The 25,642-nt window shown below is 47.1% G+C and overlaps 2 protein-coding genes across 9 annotated transcripts in view; both read right to left on the bottom strand.

Moving 5' to 3' along the window:
• Window positions 1-9,485, bottom strand: part of Clcn7 (chloride channel, voltage-sensitive 7) — a 28,726-nt gene extending 19,241 nt beyond the window's left edge. For 2 of the 5 annotated variants that reach the window (XR_003952123.1, XR_385328.4), the window contains exon 1: window positions 9,249-9,485. Coding sequence is in view for 2 of the 5 variants with exons in the window: in NM_011930.4 (NP_036060.1) it covers window positions 9,249-9,386 (138 nt within the window). In the remaining 3 variants the exon portion in view is untranslated. Of the gene's footprint in view, window positions 1-6,099; window positions 6,233-9,248 lie in introns of those variants that run through there. The other 3 variants (XR_001782075.2, NM_011930.4, NM_001317404.1) reach the window with 3 other exon arrangements.
• Window positions 9,486-17,569: 8,084 nt separating this feature from the next.
• On the bottom strand, window positions 17,570-22,166 carry Ptx4 (pentraxin 4). Of its 4 annotated transcripts, none has more exons than XM_030250017.1 (4): window positions 21,872-21,935; window positions 19,960-20,169; window positions 19,515-19,621; window positions 17,570-18,289 (listed from the first exon to the last, which is right to left on the bottom strand). In XM_030250017.1, exons 3-4 carry the CDS (start codon window positions 19,582-19,584, stop codon window positions 17,637-17,639), a joined length of 723 nt encoding a protein of 240 aa, XP_030105877.1. In that variant the 5' UTR covers window positions 19,585-19,621; window positions 19,960-20,169; window positions 21,872-21,935; the 3' UTR covers window positions 17,570-17,636. The 4 variants fall into 4 exon arrangements, with proteins under 4 accessions (XP_030105877.1, XP_006524908.1, NP_081023.1 ...); XM_006524845.3 differs by having other exon boundaries at window positions 17,581-18,289; window positions 19,515-19,695; window positions 21,872-22,166; NM_026747.1 differs by having other exon boundaries at window positions 17,595-18,289; window positions 19,515-20,169; window positions 21,872-22,103.
• Window positions 22,167-25,642: the final 3,476 nt, after the last annotated feature.

The following is a 25,642-nucleotide window of genomic DNA, read 5'->3' as shown; positions in this document are numbered from 1 at the left end:
GCCATGAGTTCCCTTTGGTGCTGCATCATAGATTAACTCCTACTCTTCCGAGCAGCTAGTGCCCAAGAGTGACAGCAATGAGGAAGGCATCCTGTGCGGCAGGTACAAGACTCAGGTACCCACTGGCTGCCCTGCTCTTTCCTGTGCATACATAGGCTTAAGCTCGTGTTCACAATGGAGGATGGAGAAAGCATCTCAAAATCACATCTGTGAGTGTGGCTGGCAACCTAAGTGTCCTCAAGTAGCATGGGTACCAAGAGAAAAGGGCATAGGATGAGGTGACAAACATCTAAACTATTATTTCACTTGGGAGAAGGGTAGCCCGACACTCTGTACCCAATCCATATCCATTTCCCGACTTTCCCCTGCGGAATAACTGTGGGCTGCTCTCGGTTAGGCTGCTTTCTGTTTGGTCACCAGACTTTCACATGACCCACACATGATAGGAAAAGCAGGATCACTTAGAGAGGTCCCCTCTGACTCTGTCACAATCTCACTCAGAAAAGACAGACTCACCATAGCAGCTCTTCTGAGGCAGGTAGGGTGTGTTAAGACACTGTAAGCAGGCCACCCTCTTTGCCTTGTTGAGGATAGTCTATTTTGAGGGCCGCCATGAACAGGACACCACCACAGTACTCTAGCTGCATCTGAACTTCCCATGAACACATAACCTGACTACAAGCACATTCCAAATAACGCATCAAAAGTTACACGTTTCCAGGGATAAAAAGATGGCTTCTGCAGAGGACTAAGGGTCGGTTCCTGAACCCACATGGCAGCTGACAACTGTCTGTGATTCTAGTTCCAGAGGATTCAACATCACCTTCTGGTCTCTGTGGACACTGCACACATCTACAGATACATATGTAGGCAAAACACTCATACACATAAGTAAAATGAAATGAAATCTCCAAAAAGTTTAAGTAACTCATTTTCCTGTAATGCCCAGGTATCCTGTATCTTCTCCAGCAGATATTATAGTGTGACCCTTACACCCACGGCCCTCTAACGGACTATAAGCCCCAACACAGCCTCTCCAAGATGACTTCACCTTAACTAATGACACCTGAAAAGACTGTTTCCACATGAGGATCAGGGTTAGGATGTGGACATATCTTTGGGAGGGGAGCAGTATCTATCTATACCACAGTATTTTTTTCCTCCTCCTCCTCCTCCTCTTTTTCTTCCAAGACAGGGTTTTTCTGTATAGCCCTGACTGTCTTGGAACTCACTCTGTAGACCAAGCTGGTCTTGAACTCAGAAATCTGCCTGCCTCTGCCTCCCAAGTGCTGGGATTAAAGGTGTGCACCACCACTACCCAGCTATACTTTTTTTTTTTTTTTTTTGGTTGGGTTTTCAAGATAGGGTTTCTCTGTGTAGCCCTGGCTGCCCTAGGCCAGGCTGTCCTAGAACTCGGAGAGATCTACCTGCCTCTGCCCCGAGTAATAGAATTAAAGGTGTGTGCACCACCACCCGGCCACACCATGTTCAGTGATTTCCAGGGTAAGGTTTACATAGCAACCATAGGGCTCCACTGAAGGGCTCTGCATGTATATGTCATCAGAAGTGAACAACAACAAAGTACATGTTTCTCTTTAATAAAAGTTTTGGGGCCAACAGTGTCCCAAACTGCTGAGCCCAGGAAAAAGTCAGGAGTGCTCTGTAGCCTGTTGGCCACTGTGCTGGCCCAGTAAGGAAGCTGCTGCAGAGTCTCAGTGCTGTCACAGCCTCCAGTCAATTTGCACAGAGATGCATGTGCCAGGCAGGGTGCCAGGCCTGCACCCACAGGACTCTTGGGGTGGCACCCACCATGAACCCTGTGTGCCTTCTTGGGGAAATTCCCCTAAGTGTCAAGTGACCAGGAAAAAGCCCAAGGATATTGAGGTAGGGCTGAGGGGCACAGCAGAGAGAAGGGTAGGTGGCCAGGCTGTTTTACCGATCACAGATGGGCCAGACAAGCCACGGACATCAACAACTGTTTCACTGTACTGTAAGTACCCAGAGTAAGACCCACAACGCCTAAGGAAAGGCACCTCAACAGTCTGAGCAATGACAGGAGAGGAGCTAGCTACGGGTCACATGACAGCTCTTGCTCGAACAATATCCGTGGCCTCAGACTTGGTGAGCAGGTGCCCACATCCATGAGAAAGCAACAGTAAGCAGAGCCCAAAGTCAGGTAAATGTGTGACAGTGGGACAATCCAGGCTGCAGTAGGGCACAGGTGCTGCACCCACCTTCGCAGAGAAGGAACCGCAGAGGGCTCAGAGCTGGGTCTGACTAACCAAGGGTCCCATGGATCTAGACATACTGCACAGTTGGCAAACTCAGTGCTCTTATATGGAGCTACAATTACTCAACATACCGCCCTAAAAGGAGGAACTTGTTGAGAACACGGGTCTGCTCAGGACTACTTTTGTAATTTCTGGGAATCTATAATTACTCCAAAGTTACATAAAACAAAAATTCCCACACACCAACAGACTGAAAACTTAACTTTCAAAACAATAAATGAAATCACAGCATCTAAGAATGACCGACAGGCAGAAAGCAGACAATTACAAATCACCCACATACATACGAGAAGTGACCAGAAGAGCAAGGCTCTGGGCTGACCCCCTCCCCATTCCAAATGCAGAGAACTGCTGCTGATCAATATACACAGAGGTGCTCAAGACTCCAGTGAGATGCTACTGTCTGCCGACAGGGGGCTAATAGAAAATGGGAGCTGAAGAAATGGCTCAGTGGATGGAGTGCTTGCTGCACAGGTCTGAGGGCCCGAGTTCAGACTTCAGCACTCATGGGAAAAAGCTGGCTACCTGTGTGCATGTAGATACAAGAGGATCTGTGGGGCTTGTGGTGGCCAGTCTAACTTCAGGTTCAGTGAGAGTCTCTGTCTTAAAGAAATAAGGTTGAAAACCTGTCTCGAAAAACCAAAAAAAGAAAAAAAAAAAGAAAAAGAAAAAGGAATAAGGTGGTGATAGAGTGGGACACCCAGTGTCTTCCTCTGGCCTCTGCATTTGCTTGTGTGCATGTATACACACATCCCCCCCCAACATGTACCCCTTTCACATAGATACTAATCTTACACATATACCACATATACCCCTTTCCCATACATATTAACCTCTCACCCACATACATCACACACACCCCCTCCCAAATACACTAATCACACACACACACTCTCCCATACATCATCATCATACCATCTGTTCCACAGCTCAGTAAAAACCAAAAAGAACAAAAAGTGGAATCTCTAAGTGACATTTGAATGCATGCTACAATATGGATCGACCTTATAGACAATGTGCAGAAGCCAGTCACAAAAAAGACAAATATAAGGGGCCTGAGGATATGGCTTGGTTGGTAGAGTGCTTGCCTAGCATACAGGAAGGCCTAGATTTAATCTCCAGCACTGCAGAAACCAGGCATGCCAGCATAGGTCTTGTAACCCCAGCATTTAGGTGGAAAGAGAGGAATCAAAAGCTCAAGGTCAGAACTGGAGACCGCTCAGTGGTTAAGAACACTGGCTGCTCTTCCAGAGGACCCAGGGTTTGATCCCCAGCCACCACATGGCAGCTCATACCATCTATAACTATAGTTTCAGGGGATCTGATATGCTCCTGGCTTCTGCCTACATTAGGCATGTATGCAGTGCAAATACATACATGTAAGCCAGCATGGTCTACATAGTGTATTCCAGGCCTGTCAGCTATGTGGTGATGGCCTGCCTCCACTCCTTCCCCACCCCCCACAAGTTCAGCTATAAAGCTGTTTGAGGTTAGCCTCCTTAGTCTGGCTGCACCCATGAAGACAGAAAGTAAGAGGTGGTGGCCAGGGGAAGGAGGAAGAAGACAAGAAAATTCTGGGTACAGTTTCAGTTTTACAAGATGAAGAAGTTCTAGAGACTGATTGCCCAACATTAAGACTATACCAAATGGGCAAGTCATAGTGGCGCACACCTTCAATCCCAGCACTCAGGAGGCAGAGGCAGGCAGATCTCTGAGTTTGAGACCAGTCTGGTCTACAGAATGAATTCCAGGACAGCCAGGGTTACACAGAGAAATCCTGTCTCATGAACAACAACAAAAAACAAAACACACACACATCCTCCCTCAGATAGATGGCAAAAACCTATAATGATAGATTCTTAGAGGTTGAGGGAAGAGATCAAAAATGAAAAGCCTATGAAATAACATGACATAAATAAATAAATAAATAAATAAATAAATAAATAAATAAATAAATCTTTTTTAAAAGGGGAGGAGGGGTGGCTGGAGAGATGGCTCAGCGGTTAAGAATACTAACTACTCTTCCAGAGGTCTTGAGTTCAATTCCTAGAAACCACATGGTGGCTCATAACCATTTGTAATGGGGATCTGATGTCCTCTTCTGCTGTGTCTGAAGACAGCTACAGTGTACTCACATACATGAAATAACATGAAATAACTAAATAAATAAATCTTTAAGAAAGAAAGAAAGAAAGAGAGAGAGAGAGAGAGAGAGAGAGGGGAAGGGAAGGGAAGGGAAGGGAAGGGAAGGGAAGGGAAGGGAAGGGAAGGGAAGGGAAGGGAAGGGAAGGGAAGGGAAGGGAAGGGAAGGGAAGGGAAGGGAAGGGAAGGGAAGGGAAGGGAAGGGAAGGGAAGGGAAGGGAAGGGAAGGGAAGGGAAGGGAAGGGAAGGGAAGGGAAGGGAAGGGAAGGGAAGGGAAGGGAAGGGAAGGGAAGGGAAGGGAAGGGAAGGGAAGGGAAGGGAAGGGAAGGGAAGGGAAGGGAAGGGAAGGGAAGGGAAGGGAAGGGAAGGGAAGGGAAGGGAAGGGAAGGGAAGGGAAGGGAAGGGAAGGGAAGGGAAGGGAAGGGAAGGGAAGGGAAGGGGAAAGAGAAAGAAAATAAGTCTGGAGCCAGCAGGATGGCCTAGAGGATAAAGGCGTCTCTCTCTGAGCTTGATGGCCTGAGTTCAATCCCCTGAATCCATATGGTGGAGGAAAGAAGGGACTCGAAGTTATCCACATTTCCATACATACATGTGCAGACACACATACACACAAAATAAATACATGGAGAAAGAAATTAAAACCTGGCCTCAACTACACAGAGGGTTCAAGCCCAACCTGAGCCACTTATACTCTGACTTAGACACTACACCAATACTCTGACCATACATAAAACTTAGGAGTGGGAAGTGAGGGTGCTGTCTAGTACACAGAAGCCTGGGTCAACCTCCATTATGGGGTGAAATACTGTGTGAGCCTAGATAGCACATTTATGTTACATGCTCTTCCTACAAAGGCACACACACACACATATGTACACACACATGCACTCACACACCTGTTTTATTTGAGAATGAGGACAACTGTCTTCTGCCCCCTTCCAGGTCCAGGTGACAGCAGCACTCTCCAGGTCCCTGGAGCCTGAGCTGGAGGACAGCACTTCCACACCAGGGGGGCACCCTATTTTAATATTTTTTTAAAGACAGTGTTTCTTTGCATAGCCCTGGGTGACCAGAGATCAGCCTGCCTCTGCTCCATCACATGCAGCATTTATTTTTAAGTTGCTCACTGTTGCATACTACCAGTTCTTTATTCCCCCCTCCATGAGCAGCTGCCATGTGCCAGGCTCCTTGCTAAACACCAAAGAAACCCAGACTGCTGCAGCAGGGACATCAAAACAAACAAACAAACCAGTGCAAATGTGACAAAGGTGACAGAGAATTAGAAAGAGAGCCTGGCTTTAGATGTAGTAGTCAGAAGGTCTACAAAAGCGAAGCAGCCCAGAACAGGGAGGAGTAGGCCATAGGAATAGGCCTGTGGGCGGATATGGTCCTGTACGGCTGCCTGGAGGCTGCCAGGACCCTGCCCTTCAGCTGCCTCCACCCTGTTGGGCTGAGGCTTGCTTATGAGCTGAGAGAGGAAGAGAAATTCCTAAGACTGAGAGCGAACAGCTCTCACCAGAAGACAGCAGGGCCTAAGAGCCACTGGGACAGAGGACCCTTCCCTGAAGATCTCCAACGGCCATAGGGCTCCTGTCTTCCCCAACAGCACCCTCAGGCTATGGTCTGTGGTGTAAGTTATCAGGATAGGACACAGTCCCACACTCACCTGAGGTCCCTCCTCTGCTGAGGGAGGAGGTGTCTCTGGTGGCGATTCCCATAATGGGCCTGTAAGAATGCCCTGCATTTAAAGACTGCAAACACACACTGCCACCTCTCCACCATTTGCTCTAGGATCAAACAGCCTCCCAGAAAACTCTACTTCCTGTTGCCCACGCACATGACCATGACTTGCAGGCTGACCTCACTTTCTCCCTGTTCCACTATCACCCCACATCTAAGAAAAGGTAGTGCCACAGGGCCTGAGCTTTAAACAGGGCCCAGCCTGGCCAGCCTTCAGCAGCTACCACATTGCTTGGCCAGCTTCTGCCTGGCTGGGTGGCAACACTGCCTCCACCCAACCCTGGAGGTGCTGCAACAAACCCCAGAGGCTCAGGAGGTAGCCAGGATAATGAGCGCATGTTCAGTACCCAGGGCCACCCCACTGTGCTCCCCTTTCTATTTCCAAAGGGTCCTGACTGCAGACTAGCTCATGAAGACTCCTACTGCAGCACCAGGGCAACCCACGCTTACCTAGGAGCCTACTGTCCTGTCCGGACCGTCCCTGGGAAAAGAAACGCCAACAAGACATTCAGCCGAAGAGCGGACATAGCCAAATGTCAAGCGCAAAGACAAAGTTCTTTTAGTTGGGTAGGGTTTTTGATTTGTTTGTTTTGAGACAGGGTCTCATCTAGTTCAGCCTGGCCTCAAAAATCACTTTCGACTTCTGATTCCCGTTCTCAGCACTGGCATGCCCGGTCATAGGTATGTGCCACCACACGCAGCTTTATGTGGTGTTGGAGGCTGAGCCCAGGGTTTCACTGATGCTAGGCAAGCACTCTGTCTCCAGACCCGTCGTTAATGACTAGCATCTACTGAGAACCTGTTTTCTAACAGGCTTGCTCAGTATTATACATTCATTAACTTTTTACAGATGAGAAAACTGGCACCAGCTGGCCTCAGATCCTGCCGGAAATTCTGGCTGGTCCAGTGCTCAGCTCAGCACAGAGGGTTCCCAAGCTGTAGCCAGTGCCTATTCGACCTGCCTAAGCAGATAAGGATTCCTTAGCACTGGAGTCCCCAGTTTCTTGCAAGCCTCTCCTAGGCCTAGTCACACCCAAGTCAACTCTTGTGCCTGAAAAAGGCTCCTACCCCCCGGACCACATCCCACACATATATTCTCTCTGTTCTGTTGCTCTTCTTGTCTAAGGACTTGGCACAAAAGTGCTCATTGCACATATTCCTACAGGGCTCGTCACACAGACCCAGAAAGGTGTTGGGGCCTGTTCCCAGAGGGAAGAAAGCTGTCCTATGCACCTCAGTGACCTGCACACAGACCTGGGAACCCACAATGGGGCAGGTGCTCAATTATTTTTTAAGTTGTTTAACAGCAACCAATCAATTGTATTATCTGCAGATTTAAAAGCTATAGTGGTAGCCGGGCGTGGTGGCGCACACCTTTAATCCCAGCACTTGGGAGGCAGAGGTAGGTGAATTTCTGAGTTCGAGGCCAGCCTGGTCTACAGAGTGAGTTCCAGGACAGCCTGAGCTTCCAGGACAGCCTGAGCTACACAGAGAAACCCTGTCTAAAAAAAAAAAAAAAAAAAAAAAAGCTATAGTGGTATTTAGGGGGAAAGATCAACTCTTTCTTTACTCTGTCTATTTGCAAAGAAAAGCAAAAATAAATAAAAACAAAACAACCCACATGTATTCAGCCCAAACTCAACTCTGTCAGTTTCCAAATTCTTCCCTCTCTTAAAAACCAGTTGCCAACATAAAGTTACTTTCTTTTTGGAGAGAGACACGTGTGTGTGTGTGTGTGTGTGTGTGTGTGTGTGTGTGTGTGTGTGGTGGAGGCCTCTCTAGTGGAGGCCAGGAGAGGAAAAGGTGGTCAGATCACCTGAAACTACAGTTATAAGTGGTTGAGCCACTGGACCTGGGTGCTAGGACCTGAACTTGAGTCTTCTCCAAGAGCAGCAATAGCCCCCTTCCCCAAAGGTTACTTTCTTTACAACAGGGATAACAAATCACACCACCCAGAAACACCCTAGGGAGGCAGACACAGCTCTACCACCTTACTTATTTCTGATCACTACTGCAGACCGGAGTCACAAGCACACGTCCTTCAAAAGGGCCTGAGCTGCTTCCCAGCAACAAGGAGCTGACTTTGACTTTCACTGTCCACTGCACCTTCAAGGGTCTAGCAAAGAAAGCCTAAATGTAAGTTTTGATGCGGTAGCCCTATCTTGTGCTCTTCTTAGCCTTTAAAACAGCAGGAGTGTTTGTTAAGACACCTCTAACATCAGGAGGAGGAAGGGTAAAGGACAGTTATAAAACAGACTAACATCAAGGAATTGATATAAGTAACTGACTCAAAATTAACACGATGCACACAGGCAAAAGAAGCAAAAGCACACAAGTAAACAAGCCTGTCCCGGTCTTAAACGCTAGGCATTTGAAGGCACAAACTGTTCGCAGTGCTGAGCACACTCTGGCCTCTGACTTGTTGCTTATCATGTCTGGCTGCACATTCCAAGTTCAACTAGGTAGTAAGAGAAAATGAGTGGGGATGCTTGACACTGCAATTGTGTCCCAAACGTCTGGAATTACTCCTGTGAGAAAGGAGACAGGCACTTTCACCGAAAGCACAATTCTGCCATTTAAATTGAAAACTACCAAGCGTGTAGTCCAGGCCTTCCAAGTTCTTGGGAAAATGAGACAGGATTATGAATTCATTGGTGGTCTCACTGTGAGACCTTATCTTGAAACGTCAAGGGCTATGGGTGCAGAGCTGAGGTCGTTATGATTGCCTTGTATGTGTAAACCCTGGCTTGACCCTCACCACGAAAAGTAAAATTAAAAAACAAAAGCAACGTTAAAGTCTTGGGATCTCTTGCTGAAAAGTCAGCGACAACGGTTCCTGGAGGAGAGGGTATCATTTTCTCTGATGGTGTAGCCACTGAGGAACGAGATGGGAAGAAGGGGTTCAAAGAGAAAGAAAGAAGAGGTTTATGAGTGCGAGGCTATCAAAAATAAAAGTCTTCCAGGATTCAAAAAAATAACAGAGGAGAGCACCGTGGCCTCCCTCTGGGCCCCGCCAGCACACTGAGGACCGGCGCAGCGATCCCGGCGGCTGCATCTCCGGCCCGCGGGCCTCACCTGGCGCGCGCCCGGCCCAGCTCCGTTCAGCAGCGGCGTCTCCTCGTCAGGCTGCCCTGTCCTTCGAAGCAGTGGCGCCCCCTCCTCATCATCGCGATCTCGGCCGGACCAAGACACTTTCTTAGAGACGTTGGCCATGGCCCACTGAGGACCAAACTCAACAAGAACAGCCGGCAGACCGGCAGCATTCCCGTGACCCGCGCCCAGGTCTCACGTGATCTATCATCGGTGCCCACGTGACTGACGACGGAGGCCGGCAAGATCCGGGAGCGCGGAGTCTCCTGGGAATTGTGGTTCACTGGTCGTTGCAGCCCAGGGTAGAAACCTAGAACTCAAAATCCCTAGCAATTAGTGTCTTCACTGAAGGCAGTGACCCAAACTCCAGAGAAGAACCAGCCCGAGATGCACGCCTAGTCCTCCAAGAGATGATATGGAAAAAAAAAAAATAAACTACCTGTAAAAGTTCTGGAATCGTCCCTCTCAACTAAGTTGGCTTCATGTGTTTCCTGTGCTCAAAGGGCAGCCAAACTGCTGCAATTCCGGGAAAGGGATTGAGACCCTGATGCCACACCACTTCCAGTAGGATCTGTATGACAAGTTCCACAAACTGAGGCTATTGACCTCAAAAGGGGTAGGCCTCCTGGAACCGGTGTGGAACTCTTCGCCGGAGAAAAAAATATTGAGTGGTAGTTCTTATGGCAATGTTTTGTTTTCTCTTATTCCTTTTCTTATTTACATGTTCCTGGTAGCCTAGGCCAAGATCTTAAGCAAGAATAATGGGTAAGAAACCAACCCTAGAGATGGGGGCCACTAACATGACCTTATCCCCCGGGAAAACAATGCCTTACTTTCTAAATCATTTACAAAACTATTACGATAGATAAAAACTTTCCCAACAATAAAATTTCATATGGCTGCACGTGTGTCATCGGAGGTGGATTTTGGTGTATGGTAAAGAAAGCCTTAATTAGAAAGAATTAAAATAGTTTGAATTTACATATTGAAGATTTGTTAAAAAAGAAAAAGAAAAAACCCAGATACTAGATGTTAAATAGTAATTGACCATGGGGCTAGAGAGTTAGTTCAGTGGTTAAGAGCACTGACCATTAAAGATTTATTAACCTGCTCCTAGAAATAAGCCACTAGACTTGGACAACAGCCCCCACTGAATACATCCTTTTAGAATTGTTATATTTTGATGATTTATATTAATAATGATGTTACCTGTACTGTTTGTGATTCACTGAATGCATAGTTTCAGAGTTGTAATGCTTGGATGATTTTTGTGCTTTACTGTGCCAAATGATTTTTGTTGGTATTTGTGATTGTTTCACTGGATATAGTTTCTAAGAGATGTAATGTTTGGTTTTTTAATGTATAAAATCCCCTGCTTGAGAGCTGCAAAATGCACTCAGATTCAAACTGCCTCTGTGTTTGTTTCTGTTTGTCACCACCGAATCCTTACCCACCTAGCTTTGAGGACCCTCATTCCAGAGACCCCCATAACCGACTTGGGTGGACCGTGGCACCCTGAAGTGCCAAATTAGGAAAGACTGGGGTTCCTCCGAGGAGGAGACTAGGACAGCACATGGGCGTGGCATTAACTAGCCGCAGGTTGCTTTAGGCAATAGTATTTTAGGAAGATTAAGTTTGCCTTAGTATCGGTGTTACATCAACAAAGTTGTTCTTAGATGTATCCTGAATTATGTAGGGGCAAGGATTGGGATTTGATACTACAACTTCAGGGACCCGAGAGTGACTGTAATCATGGGTGGCACTCTACAGAGAAAGAACGATGTTACAAAGTTTACTTCTGAGCAGTGTCATGGCAGTTGCATTACAGAGGATGGTAGAAGGAAGCAAGGAAGAAAGTGTCCACTTAATGAAGGAAATAGGTATATAATGTGAAAGCTACATTTAACAGAGAAATATCAGAGAGGGCTGGGGTTAATATGTACGACATAGAAAGATTCTATAAAAATAGTTAAAATACAATTCAGGACATCAGTGGTGACAAAGATCATATGTAAGAGAGTTAACAAGGGTTCTAGGATATATATGTACATTCATCTATATATGTGTACATATATATATCCTAGATTTTATATATATATATATGCATATACATGTATATAATATTACCTTGAAACTTTTTTATTTGAAAATTTTCAAATCAGAAAGTTTTAAGTTCATCTTAACCTCTAAGGGTGAGAGGATTATAGGAAATGTCCTTCCTTTCATACAATTCAAAGTAAAACCAAAACTAAACACAGAATAAGAGGAAGAAAGTTAAATGGTGTTCTGAATTTTCCCATGATTATCCTGTGACTCTCTCTCTGTGTGTGTGTGTGTGTGTGTGTGTGTGTGTGTGTGTGCTGTTTCCTCTTTGACACACCTTAGTTTTGTCATTTTACAAGACAGTGATAAGGATGTCATGAACCTCTTTTGTATTGCTGGGCTTTGAGGTTGGGAAATGAAGCTGGCTTGTCCAACTAAGGTCATTAGTATTCCATGGGGCTTGAACTTAGATCCCTTCAAAACTTTGATCAGAAACTGGGCAGTGGTGGTACATGTCTTTAGTCCCAGCACTTGGGAGGCAGAGGCAGGTGGATTTCTGAGTTCAAGGCCAGTCTGGTCTACAAAGTGAGTTCCAGAACAGCCAGGGCTACACAGAGAAACCCTGTCTCACACCCCCCCCACACACACATACAAACTTTGATCACAATTTCTTTAAGACTAGGACATTTAAGTTGTCAGTTGAGCTAAATGCACAGGCTTGGGCCTTTCTGGATGATAGAGTTTGGGGGGAAAAAGGATTGGCAGAAGAATAAGCAGAGTAGAGATGTGGCATAGCAGGATATGTAGGAGGAGTTATAATGGAGAGAGTCATCCTAGGGTCATGCCTGGGGGCATAGATCTCTCCATAACCCTTGCTGACAAAGTGGTACAATTCCCACAGCTCCCAAAAGACCAGGGCCTTCAACTTATTGTTCTCTTTTTATTGACTTTTGTCTATTAGGGATTAAACTCGGGGTCTTACACATGTCAGCCAAATGCTCTATTGTTGAACCTTGTAAGTCTTTGTAAGAAGAGAAATGAACAGGGGTGGACAAGAAATGGACAGGGGTGGACAAATTGGTTATGGGAGGACCATTGGCTTCTTGTTAGTACTGATTCCTTGAAGGGCCAGGATTGTAACAATGTAATAGATGTGGTTAAAGAAGGAATCTAGGGGACTGGAGAGATGGCTCAGCAGTTAAGAGCACTGACTGTTCTTATGAAGGTCTTGAGTTCAAATCCTAGCAACCCTGCATGGTGGTTTACAACCATCTGTAATGACATCTGATGCCCTCTACTGGTATGTCTGAGGACAGCTACAGTGTACTTACATATACATAATAAATAAATCTTTTTTTTTTTTTTCAAAAAGAAAGAAAGAAGGAATCTAGTGGCCTTAGAAAGGGTGAGGTTCATACTTCAAAATACACAGGTGGCTTTTGATGACCCCACTGGGAGGCTGAGTCAGATGAACATATCTCCAAATCCAACCGACTTCCCATGACTGCCTGTCTAAGATTTCCGCTTGTCCTTAAGGTCCTCCCACACTGCCCCAAACACTAATGGACCACATCTAAGACCTTCTACTTGTCTGGAATGACAACTGTGCTGGAACATGTCTGCTGACGTCCCAAGCTCTGCAGTGACTGGTGTGATATCTTGGTTCCCTTAGACTGTGTTGAACATCTGAAAGCTGGGATTATAGAACCAATGCTCTGCCGAATCCTGGCTTTGAGCCTGTGTGTGTCTGGTTACTTCCAGCTGTTCTAGCCTGTCCACGAGGTTGAGAGCAAGACATTTGTAATCAAACCATTGGAGGTCCAGCTTTTCCTGCTTGCTGCTTGGGATCTTCTACAGATCAGCAATCCCAGGACCCTGCCGTCCCTCCAGCAATCACTAGATCACTAGATGGCTCTTTCCAGGAGAAGTATGTTGCTCCCCACTCTCCTTGAAGCCAGAATGAAATGAAGCAAACACTGCTTCCAGAATGTGTTAAGAGAAGCAGGAAGGGATGTTCGAGAAGGAGGGACGCTCAACTGGCTGTGCTTGAGACCAAGAGCTCAGGTTCTTAGGGAAGCAGAAGACAGCATGACTCAAGATCACAGCCATGAGGTGTCCACTGGGGTTTCCAGGTCTGACATTCTTCCTGATTGTGACTCACGAACAGGCGGCCTAGGAAGCTGATTTTAGCAGAAGGCCTAGGGCACACCAATAAATTGGAAAGATGCTGTTAAGAGACTCATTTAGAGCCTGGCATGGTGGCACACACCTTTAATCCCAGCACTTGGGAGGCAGAGGCAGGCGGATTTCTGAGTTCGAGGCCAGCCTGGTCTACAGAGTGAGTTCCAGGATAGCCAGGGCTACACAGAGAAACCCTGTCTTGAAGAAAAAAAAAAAGAAAAGAAAAGAGAGACTCACTTAGGGTAGCAGTGTAGTGGCACACACCTTTAAGCCCAGTGCTCAGGGGGCAGAGGCAGGTGGGTCTCTTGAGTTTGAGGCCAGCCTGGTCTATAGAGCGAGTCCCAGGCCAGCCATGGCTACACAGAAAAACTGTCTTGAAAAGTGAGAGAGGGGTGGGGCTGGGGATGTAGCAGTTAGGAAATGCTTGCCCAACATGCATATAGCCCTTATGGGAAACACCTGTAATCCCAGCACCAGGGAGTGGAGGAAGGAGGGTCAGGACTTTAGGGTCATCATCAGCTACACAGAGAACTCAAGCTTAGCCTGGGCTACAAAGATCCAATCAAAAAAAAAAAAGACTAATTTAGAGTGAGGTTCCCATGGCAGTGTATCTGGGTAGGGTTTTGCATAGCTGTCTGCCTCCCACTTGATGAAAGGATAGCCGAATGGAGACCCAGCCTCTATAAAACTGAAGCCTCCAGACTCAGGGTGTAGAAGGCTTTGGGGCTCCATGGTTTTATTAGCAATAGAAATGGGTCACCTCCAGTCTACTTTCTCATTTTAGATTTTTTTTTAAATGTATGTGAGTGTTTTGTCTACATGTATGTGTGTGCCTCGTACCTGTGGAGTCCAGAAAGGGCATCAAATCTTCTGAAATTGGAGTTACAGGTGGTTCTAAGTTTTCATGTTAGTGTTGGGAACCAAACCTGGGTTCTCTAGAAGAGCAGCCAATGCTCTTGACCTCCGGGCCATCTGTCCAGTGCCACTTTCTTGCTTTTGAAATGGAAAGGGATATGGTGGCAGGTGTCTATAATCCCAGCATTTGGAGAATTGAGTTGGGAGGGTAGCAAGTTGGACAGCAACCCATACTATAGAGTCATAACTCTTCCACAAACAGAGAAACAGGTGCTAGCTTCCATAGGGAGGGGGGCAGGGAAGAGGCACACGGTGAAAACTATCAGTCACTCACAGTGTTACTGTGGGGACAGACACTGAGGTCAAACAGAAAAACTAAGTGTGGAAATGGCCAAGCTGGAACACTGAGAAAGTGAATCAGAGTGCTATGATTAGGCGCGAGATAGCCAAACTGATGCCGAACATGGTGACATACACCTTTAATACCAGCACTCAGGAAGTAGAGGCAGGTGAATGTCTGAGTTCGAGACCAACCTGGTCTACAGATCGAGTTCTAGGACAGCCAGGGGTACATAGTGAAACCCTTTCTAAAAAAATTAATGAAAAGAAAACAGAAAAGATAAGCAAGCTCCCGAGATAAGGGAAAGGCCAGGGCTCTGCGTCCTCGAGCACAGGCTGGCTTCCCCACCCACGAGTCCTTGAGGAATCCTTCCTCTTGTAGACTCTTGTCTCTGATATAACTAATTACACCAGGGAGCCCCTAACAAAGCCTCCACATACAACAGGAAAGAAACCCCAAGGCACGCATTAGATAAAAAAAATTAACGAAGATTAATTAAGAGCTGTAACTAGCCGGGTGGTAGTGGCACATGCCTTTAGTCCCAGCACTTGGGAGGCAGAGCCAGGCAGGTTTCTGAGTTTGAGGCCAGCCTGGTCTACAGAGTGAGTTCCAGGGCAACCAGCGCTAGACAGAGAAACCCTGTCTTGAAAAACAAACAAACAAACAAACAAACACCAAGAGTTGTAACTATTTCTTGAGAACTAAGAGAGCTTCGTATCATTACAGCACTTGGACACCTGCAAGGTCAGATAGCAAAGCTGGTCCAGTAAGTGACAGCAAGGTCAGATAGCAAGCTGGCCAAGTGAGTGACAGCTAGCAGACAGAGAACACTAACAGTGAAGAAAGCAGCAGCTAGAAACGGACAAAGGGAGGGAATGTCAACACTCCTAACCTGATAGCAGCGCACACCCTTCGTGATCGTCCCTGGGTCAGGGACTGACCGAAGCATGCCAGCCTGCTCAGTAGCTCAGCTGTTAGCAGCTGCAGAACTGCTGACTCATCAGTTTAGCTCAGCCTTGGCTCTGTTTCAGCCATCGCCCTATACAGCTCAACAGACAAAGGGATTCGATGGCTTTGTCTTCTTTTCAGAGCTCCTCCCATTCTAGTTTCTCGCTTTCTCTTTTTCTTACTCTCTTTCTTTCTTTTTAAAAATTTTTTTAGACAAGGTCTCTCTAAGTAGCCTTGGTTATCCTGAAATTCACTACGTAGACCAGGCTGAGCTCAAAGATCCACCTGCCTTTGACTCTCTAGTTTGATCCCCCAAATCCACATTAAAAAAGAAAAAAAAAGAAAAGGAAAAAAACCCAAAACAAAAAAACAAAACAAAACAAAACAAAACAAAAAAACCAGGTGAGCTGGGCAGTGGTGGTATGAACGCCTTTCATCCCAGCACTTGGGAGGCAGAGACAGGAGGATCTCTGAGTTCAAGGCCAGTCTGGTCTACAGAGTGAGTTCCAGCATAGCCAGGGCTACACAGAAAAACCCTGTCTCCAAAACCAAAAGAACTTTTAAAAAGATAACCAAATAAAACTAGACTGTGATGGTTGCACAACTCAGTACTTTTATTAAGATCTATAAAAAATTTTAAAAGGGCACATATTCTAATATGAAAATAATGTCTGGTAAATTCAACTGTAAAGCCTTACTTGTGTGTCTTTAATGGTAGCTCTGGCAGCCTCAATGGCTCTCAGAGACAACAGAACAAGAATGGCGAGTTGACCTCCAGGGAATACCTAAGGCTCCTGGAGAGGGGGTGAGAGGACAGACTGTTAAACCTTTTTCATGAGAGGGATGTTGGAACATCCATGCTTACAGAAACCTTCAGTGAATCTTTGGAGAGGAGACAGCTATGGTAAAAGTACTTCTTGTAATTTCAAGGGGGCCCCTGGGAACTGGCCTCTCATCTGTTTGACAGTGTTTCATTGGCAACCAAGGAGCTTTAGAAGGAAGCCCAACCAAGTTCCTGTCCACCAACTCAGCTGGGGTCAAAGAATAGCATACTACACACGAGTAGTATGAGAACAGTGCAGCCTATAACAATATCACTGTGGGCCGGGCGGTGGTGGTGCACACCTTTGATCCCAGCACTTGGGAGGCAGAGGCAGGTGAATTTCTGAGTTCGAGGCCAGCCTGGTCTACAAAGTGAGTTCAAGGACAGCCAGGGCTGCACAGAGAAACCTTGTCTTGAAAAACAAAACAAAACAAAACAAAACAAAAACAAAAAGAAAAAAGAAAGAAGAAAGAAAAGAAAGGGGTGTGAGAGTGGTGACTCACATCTGGACTCTCCACACCCTGGAGGCAAATTGCTATGGGTTTGAGGCCAGCTTGGGATACAGAGTAAGTTCTTGGTTAATAAGGACTACAGTATGAAAGTCTGAATCCAAAAACAACAATCAAACAAAACCACAAACAACAAAATTCCACAGCAATGGGAAGTTATGCTCTTCGACCCCCTCTCTTTCCCCATTGCACATTTTCTGTCTAATCTGAGTCTCCATGCAGGAGGCTCCTACATCAGAGTGCAGGCGCACATAGTCCAGCAGTGACAGCAGTGACAGCAGTGACAGCAGTGACAGCAGTGACAGCAGTGACAGCAGTGACAGCAGGGGAGTGTTTGGAATGTGTTGATAAGGATTCTTCTTCTTCTCCTTCTCCTTCTCCTTCTCCTTCTCCTTCTCCTTCTCCTTCTCCTTCTCCTTCTCCTTCTCCTTCTCCTTCTCCTTCTTCTTCTTCTTCTTCTTCTTCTTTTTGGCTTTTCAAGACAGGGTTTCTCTGTGTAGCCCTGGCTGTCCTGGAACTCACTCTGTAGACCAGGCTGGCCTTGAACTCAGAAATCCGCCTGCCTCCCAAGTGCTAGGATTAAAGGCGTGCACTACCACGCCCAGCTCTTTTTTTTTTTTTTTTTTTTTTTTGGTGAGGCTTGTTCTTGATGGCCTTGACTGTGTGTGACACAGTCACGGTGTGGCATATGGACACTGCTCCAGGCAGGTACATTTGGCTCTCTGCACAAATCCACCCACAGAAGTGACATTGGTCAGCGTCAGAATAGCGCCTGTTGGGAGCTCTTTTCCAGAGGCCAAGTTTGCAACTTCTCTAGGGAGCAGTGCCCGGTCCCAGATGGCCAAGCCAGATATGCTCCCTACGAAGGCCTCAGAGCTGTCAAACTCGCCCCCCACAGTGTCTTGTTCCTGGCCCAGCACAAGCGACCCTCCGGGAGGGATCTCATAGCCCTCTCTGAAGCGGGAGCCGGTGGCTACTAACCTTCGGTCTATGTGGAGCCAGTACTTGCCCTCCACGGATGTCCAGATGATACAAATGTGGTGCCACTGGCCATCCAGGAGTGGTTTCAGGGACAGTTCCCTGAAGTCTGGGTCCCCAATCACAAAGTGGATGGAACCAGGGACCAGGGAGTTTCGGCCATGCAGTACTAACTTGTTGTCATTGTCTTTGGTGGCATAGGAAAGGAGGGTGCCCAGGTGGCTGGTGGCCATTCGGACCCAACTGCAGAAGGACAGGGCTCGTAGGGGCATGAGGAAGCCAGGGCTAAGGAAGATCACATTTTCGGTGGAGGTGTTGGGGAAAATCAGCACTGGGTCCGTGTTGCAAACTGGAAACAGAGGGAAGAGAGTCAGCTCTGAGCATGAGGCAGATCAGAAGCATCCTGCTGCAGGCCTGCCCTTTGCTCTCATCTACAGCGTGACCCCAAGGTCTCCGGAGAGTGCTTGCAGCACCCTTTCTGCACTCAAGATTTGAACCCTTCTTCTGCACAGGTGAGAACTGAGAATAACTTCTCAGGGAGTCGATGAATCCTCTGTGTCTATCTGTCTGTCTCTGAAGCACCTCGAGACCAGGGAAGCCTTTGTGTATGCTCTCTGTGGCTGCTATGACTTTGCTATGGGTTTATTGATGTAAACCAGCTTTCTTTTGGAGGGCATAAACCTGAACCTGCTCTCCCAGGGTTCAAGACCCAGTGTTCCGTGGTCAGTTTCCTCCAGCGCCTCCTTGTGTTTGGAAGTGGTAGTCCTGAAGGCCTTGGCTCCCGTCTACCCCCTGGTTCCACAGTCCACCCTCTTATTTTCTGCCTCTGTCCTCGGGTGTCATCCAGCTCTGGCTCTCCTGCCTTCCTCTCTAGCCTCCGATGACTATTATCAGCCAGATAATCTAGGGTTATTCTATAGGAAATAAATCGTTTTCAGTCTGAGGTTCCTTTAGTACTTATCAGTGAATCTCACTCAAGTAAATAGGCAGCACTCGGCCCCTCTCTTCCCTATGCCACAGCTGGTACCTGGTACCTCCCTGAGCACTTTTTAGTTTATTTTACACTGAAATATCAACTCTGTGACCGAGCCCAGGCTCAGGAAAGAGCATGCATCCCAAGCCCCGGGAGGATTTGGGGTGGGGACTATGCTAGATAAGACGAAAGTGAGGAACTCAGCCAAGGGGAATTCAGGAGGCAGGGAAGTGTGGTTGGGAGTGTGAAAGTCACTGTTTTGTGCCAAACAATGCACCGATCAGTTCTGCCCTTGTTCTAGGCCGGTGTTGGACTCCTGCACAAACGCAAACTCAACTATCTCTCTTTGGCTTCCCAAGTCACAGTAGTGTTAATAGGAAGCAAGACTCATCCTGAGGCTCCTGGTTCAGTCACTTCAATAGAGGCCCTTCTGCTATGCAGCCTGACCTGCTGGAGGCCATTCTCTCTTATGGTGTTAGGTATGTGGCCCTTGGGGGAAAGAGATTTTGGGGTGACAGGTGTCAGGAATGACATTATAACCTCAGACACTGCTAGGGAAACCTGGAACTTGATAGGGAGGTGACAGGTTTGTGTCACTTACTGTTTCCTGGTCCTTGGTAGGTCCTTGGTGGGGCTGCTTGATGACTGCTTGGGGTTTGGAACTTCTGCATCTCCTGAACGTGGACAGTGACGTCATGAGGGGAACTCCTGTGTTGGGGTGAAGACTTGGCTACCTGGCGGTCCCTCCACAGTTGCAAGGATCCTGGGCCTCGCTGAGCAAGCTGGGTGGGGTTGGGGGCTGTGGTCAACCCCAGGGCCACAGTACCAGAGGAGGCCCTCTGTGTCTGTCCCTCCAGAGCAGCAAGCCTGGCACCCTGGCTGTGGACTTGCTGTGTAAGGCTGGCCAGTGCATCCTGTAGTGCCTGAACGCTTAGGGCCAGGCTTGCAATAGCCTCCCTCTGTGCCTTTTGCTCCCCTTCCTTCTCTACCCACTGCCTGCTCTTTGTGCTCAGGGAGAGGTCCAAGGCTTGAAGTCGGGCATCTACCTTCTGGCTCCTTCGCTGGCTCTTCCTATACCAGGTCTTTAAATGGGCCACATCTCCTTGTATGGCAGCTTGAGACTGATTCATCGCTAGAGCTACGGCTTGGCTCTGTTCCACCAGGCTCTGGAAGCGAACATCCATATTGTGGTAAACATTGTAGTTGTTGGCAATGTTCTGAAGGTGTGTTAAGGTCACCTGTTGGAATCTCTGAAACTGTAAAGAGAACACAGCTCTTATGGGGTTAGGCTGAGGCTACCCTAAGAATACTTCAGAAGTATCTATTCTATCTACATCCAAGTCTATGGATGGTTCTGTTTATAAATTGAACAATTTGATCCTTGTCACCATGCTAGGACATGTGTGGAGATTATCATGACTAGTCCCAAAGGGCCAGGTACAAAGCAGGTAACTGTCCTCAGGCCCCATAGCTGCACAGTGTAAAATGTGGGCTCCAGACCCATGACCCTAGTGATGATCCTCTCTGGTCCCAACACTCTGGAAGACATCTTGCTACTGTGATCCTCGGGGCTACCTTTGTGTTCAGAGGGGACTGCAGGACAGGCTGTATGAGTGCACTGAAAAATATTTTAGATTGAGCTGGGTGGTGGTAGAGACAGGGGAGGAGGGTCTCTGTGACTTCGAGGGCAGCCCGATCTACAGAGCAAGTTCCAAGGTATCCATGGCGACACAGGAAAACCATGTCTCATAAAAAAAAGTTTTTTAGATGTATTTAATTTTATATGTATGAGTGTTTTGCCTGCATGAACGTATGTGCACCATGTGTGTACCGTGTCTTTGGAGGTGCTTGAACTAGGGTTATGAATAGGTTGTGAGCCATCACGTGGGTGCTGAGAATGGACCTGGATCCTCTCCAAGTACCTAGTGCTCCTGGTTGCTGAACTATTTCTCCAGCTCAGAGCGCGTGTATGTATGTATGCATTTATTTATACTTATTTATGGTTTTCCAGCTCTGGGGACTGTATCTAGGATCTTGTACATTCTAGGCAAGGAAGCCCCGTGCTGCTGAGCTACAGCTGTTGCCTTTTCAGTCTTTGTTGTTGCTGTTTGGGTTTAAGTTCTATTTCATTCTATGTGTGTGGATGCTTTGCCTGCTTGTGTATCTGTGTGTCATGTGCATGCAGTACTCAGAGGAGTGAGAGCTGGCATTACACATGATTGTGAGCTGCCAAAGGCGTGCTGAGAATTGAACCTGGGTCTTCTGCAAGAGCAGCAAGAACTCTTAACCACTGAGCCATCTCTCTGGCCCTGTTGTTGTTGCTGTTGTTGTTTTGTTTGTTTGTTTGTTTGCTTGTTTTGAGACAGAGTTTCAGTCAGTAGCACAGGGTGGCTTGGAACTCACCATGTCCTCATTCAGGCTAGCCTCAAACTCATAGCAATACTCTTACTTGAGCCTAAGTGCTGGAATTACTGGTACACTCCACCATGTCTGGCTGTACCAGGATCAGTACAGGACGTGCTTGGGGTGGGCAACTGTCTACAGACCCCTGCGGAATCCTTGGGACAGAGCATATGTTCTGCTTTGAAATAGACCAGTGCCCTCACAGCTCCCACAACTATGAATACTGTCCTGCACAGTCGCTACCCAGGCTGTGTTCTTTGGGTCTTCTAGACACCTCTTCAGGTCTCCTGCATCTTCACACACACACACACACACACACACACACACACACACACACACGCACACACACACTGTCTAGTTGGACTTCAGAGCAGAGCCTAGCAAACGCTTGCCTAGTTTCTAAAAACAGGTGAGAATATCGTTGGCTTCCAACAAGGAGAGCAAACCAAGTGCTCTCTGTGTACCTGGATCACAGAGAGCATCGGACTCCATGACATCCATTCTTTACCTGCTCCTGGTATTATAAAACCAATTCCCCAAGTGTAGTACACCTACCTGCTCTTCTAGTCGACGGAGCCTCTCAAAAAATGGCTTTCTTTGCCTGGCTGGGTGAGCTTCCTGTGACGGAGTCCTGTGTACATTCAGGGACACAAAAATGAGGAGAAAAAGCAGGGTCTTCTTCTTCAAGCACCTCATGCTGGGACACACAGAGGCAGAAGCTGATGTTCGTCCCTTGGTCCCTTGAGTCTGTCTCGTATCCCTGCTCCTTGAAGCCCACCATGTGACTGGGTTTCTTCTTTCTGTCCTGGCTGAGTGTCAGGTTCTTCCTGCCACCTTAATGAAAGGCATCTGCCTTCAATCCAGTGGGCTTTGGGAACCCGAGGTTCCCAGGGAAACGAGCTTCAAACAGGCACAAACAGCTTCTTTGGGAAATTGTTCTAGTGGATGTGCTCAGGGCTTTGCTTGGCTCAGAGGCAGACAGGAGCTGATAATGGCTCTAACAGCAGCACCTAGACTGGAGTTCCCACCAAGAAGTCAGAGCAGGACAGGGGTTGAGCATGGTCAGGAAGTTGTCCAAGCCAGCTGTGCACTGGTGCCCAGGATTCCAGCCACATGCAGCCATGTCTTATGAGTCCTGTCTCACTGCCTTGGAGAAGGAATCCCTCTTAGAAATGAGACTGAATTTCACTTTATCTTATTCTAGAATGGGATAACTTAAATTAAAATTAGCTATGTTTTTCTTCCCTGGAAAAGGATCTTGCTGTGTTGCTCATGCTGGTCTTGGACTCCTGGGTTAAATGATCTATCTCAGTCCTCAGCTAGGACTATAGGTGTTTGCTCTCTCTCTCTCTCTCTCTCTCTCTCTCTCTCTCTCTCTCTCTCTCTCTCTCTTTCTCTCTCTCTCAGTCCCACAAATTGCACATGTTTTGAGTTAATATGATATTTTGATAAATGTATTATGTAATGTTGAAATCAAGCTAGACATACCTGACTTTCCCTGCCTGGCTTTTGGTTACAGGCTGTGCAGGGGGATGAATGAGGGTCCCTGAGGAAATTGATCCAAGTTCTGCTCCAGGACCTGTGAATATAGCCTTATGGGGAAAAACGTCCAGGCAACATCTTAAGATAAAGTAACCCTGGAGTACCCAGATAGCCCTGCACTCAACAGCAAGCATCCTGATAGGGGCAGAGAGGACACCAAGGAAGAGGCCCAATGAAGTCGGTGGCCGAGATGGGAACAATGCTGCTGGGGCGGGCCACACCTGGAGCCTCTGGAAACCAGAAGAAACTTCTGCAGTAGCATGCTGCTTTGGGTTCAGACTCTGACCCCCAGAGCTGTGAGAAAATAATGTTCTGTTGTTTGAAGAAGCCTAGTTTGTAGTAATAAGAACAACTCAGGAAAGTGTCACCAACAAAAGCATTAGCATTTCCAAGATGACAGGAGCCATAGTGTCTTCCCAGAGGACAGGCCACTGAGAGTGTCATCCCAGAGGCTGGCTGCTGCCATTAAAGCTCCTTTGGTCAAACATCAGAACATCACAGACAGAGGAAAAAAGCCACAAAAGTATCCAGGGAGAAAAACTGTTGGTTCAGGAGACTGGGACAATTCCAAGGGGACAGCTGACTTTATCATTTATGCTGATCCGGAATTTGATCCATGGCACCACAAAAATAACTAAAAAAACAATGGCAAAAAGATAAAATAGTGCATCTATTTCATGTGAATAACTCAAGAGCAAAGAGTATAGGCCTTTGTAGGTACTGAGACTCCAGAAACGTATCCCCAACCCTACCTTCACTGGGAAGTCCTGGAGGGTGAACTTCAGGAAAATGGACGGGTCAAGAGGTAATGGAGTTGCAGTTTAGGGATGGAGATTCAGGAATGTCTCATGCTGGGGCTCCCACACCCCACTCTCAAGTCTTGGTTACATCAGGAGATACCCCCTTCACTTCTACAGCGCCCCACATGTGTTCTGACAACTCTATTTGAGTGGTTTCTTACTGTCTGTTCTCTGGACTGAACCCAGTGTTGACCTTTATTATTTATTTATTTATTCTGTGTGTGTTTTACTCACAGGCTCATGTGTAGACACCACACATTTAAGTCGCATGCCTTACTCAGGTCTCCACCTCCTCATTTTATTTTGAAACAGCACCTCACTAGTTCTCGGGTTCACTGGCTACCTGGCAGGCTCTTCTCCACACACTATTCTCTTACACCCCTGTTCTGATTCTGGGGTCACAGATTGTTGTGCAGGACTATCCTCCAAGACATCTGTCACCATCAACTTGGAAATGACCATCATGCCCGGGACTTGGTGATACCTCATAGAGGAAGGACAGAGAGGGCCAGGGGATACTCACTTGAGTATCCAGCCTCCTCCCAATCAGTTATATGCAAGTCTGCCCTAGTTCATTGTAGCCATGGGGGACTCAGAGAAGGGACAGAGTATAGAGATATGAAAAAATTAGGGAAGGGTTCTATCTACACAGTCATGGGGGTCTGTTGGGGGGCAGACCTTCCAGTGTGACTGCTTTAAGGTCACCTCTGCTACTGCCTATACCCCCTCACCCATTGCTCTGTCAGTAAGCCTAATAAACTCACTGATTCCTCAGAGTCAACTTTGGTGGAAATGTACTTCAGCTTATTTATCATCAGTACTGTAAAAGGAGGGGGGTAGACTTTGTTTACATCTCCTTGGCAACACAGATGCATGCCTCTTCACTTGGCTTTGATATTGGGTTCTGGGGATTTGAACTCAGATCTTCATGTTTGTACATCAAACACTTTGCCTAGTAAACCTTCTCCCCAGCTCCCAGGTCTAGTCTTTTTGAAGAACAATTACCATTACATTCATTTCTTGTTTGTGTGTGGTTGTGGGAGCAATGAGTGTGTGTGCTTGTGAAGGGCAGAGGACAACTTTGAGGAGTTGGTTCTCTTTTTCCACCAAGTGAGCCCTGAAGACTGAACTTAGGGGATCAAGCTTGCCAGCGGAGCACCTTTACTTTAAAAAAAAACTTGTTTATTAATAAATAATGTAATATATGTAAGTACACTGTAGCTGTCTTCAGACACCCCAGAAGACGGCACCAGATCTCATTACAGATGGCTGTGAGCCACCATGTGGTTGCTGGGATTTGAACTCAGGACCTTTGGAAGAACAGTCAGTGCTCTTAACCGCTGAGCCATCTCACCAGCCCTGTACCTTTACTTTTAAGTGAAGACTGGATCCTCCTAACACCCCTTTGTTCTAAAACAAATAAGGACACCCATCTCCGCCTGAACACTGGCCAGGGGCTAAGCACTGTTAACATTTATTATTGTAAGCACTCTGGTATTCATTTCCAGAAAAATAAGCAAAAATATTGGGTGCTGAGGTGACACGAGCTCTTAACTAGCAACTGCTAGGTTTTCCATTCTGGATGGCTTTAGCAAAAGAATTGCCAGTCAACAACTCCTGGCCTGCCCTAATGCCAGCTCTGACTATCCAGGAAACTCTGAGGGCCTTGAGAAAACTACAAGGTTGCAAATTGCTTCAGGTCTGGAAGATACAGCCCCAAGGCTTTTTGCAACCATTTCGACCAGGTTGAGAAGAACACGTCCTCTGGTGGCCTAGCTGAGGAACTACAGAGGCTGGTGCAAAGACTGTTAGCAGAGGAAGTGCCCCTTTTCAGGATTTGAAGGCAGCCGCTTTGACTCCCTCTGGGAGAGACTTTCCTCATCTCCTCCCTTTTGTTGCAGCTTTAGGTACAGTAAAAGGCTCCTCTCCAGGGTTTGCTTGCCTACTCTCAGTAATGTGGGCTAAGCTGTTATCATGAAAAAAA

Source organism: Mus musculus, chromosome 17 (assembly GCF_000001635.26).
Source record: "Mus musculus strain C57BL/6J chromosome 17, GRCm38.p6 C57BL/6J".
Lineage (NCBI taxonomy): Eukaryota > Metazoa > Chordata > Mammalia > Rodentia > Muridae > Mus > Mus musculus.
Note: the sequence above shows the minus strand (reverse complement) of the source record. Positions and strands in the feature narration are given on the sequence as shown.

Excerpts from the sequence above, each read along its gene's own strand:
- Ptx4 (NM_026747.1), bottom strand. The coding sequence starts at position 22,012 with ATGAGGTGCTTGAAGAAGAAGACCCTGCTTTTTCTCCTCATTTTTGTG. Across the intron at positions 20,170-21,871 it reads TCCGTCGACTAGAAGAGCAG|TTTCAGAGATTCCAACAGGT; the intron begins GTAGGTGTACTA and ends TTCTCTTTACAG. Across the intron at positions 18,290-19,514 it reads CTACCAAGGACCAGGAAACA|TTTGCAACACGGACCCAGTG; the intron begins GTAAGTGACACA and ends CTCTGTTTCCAG.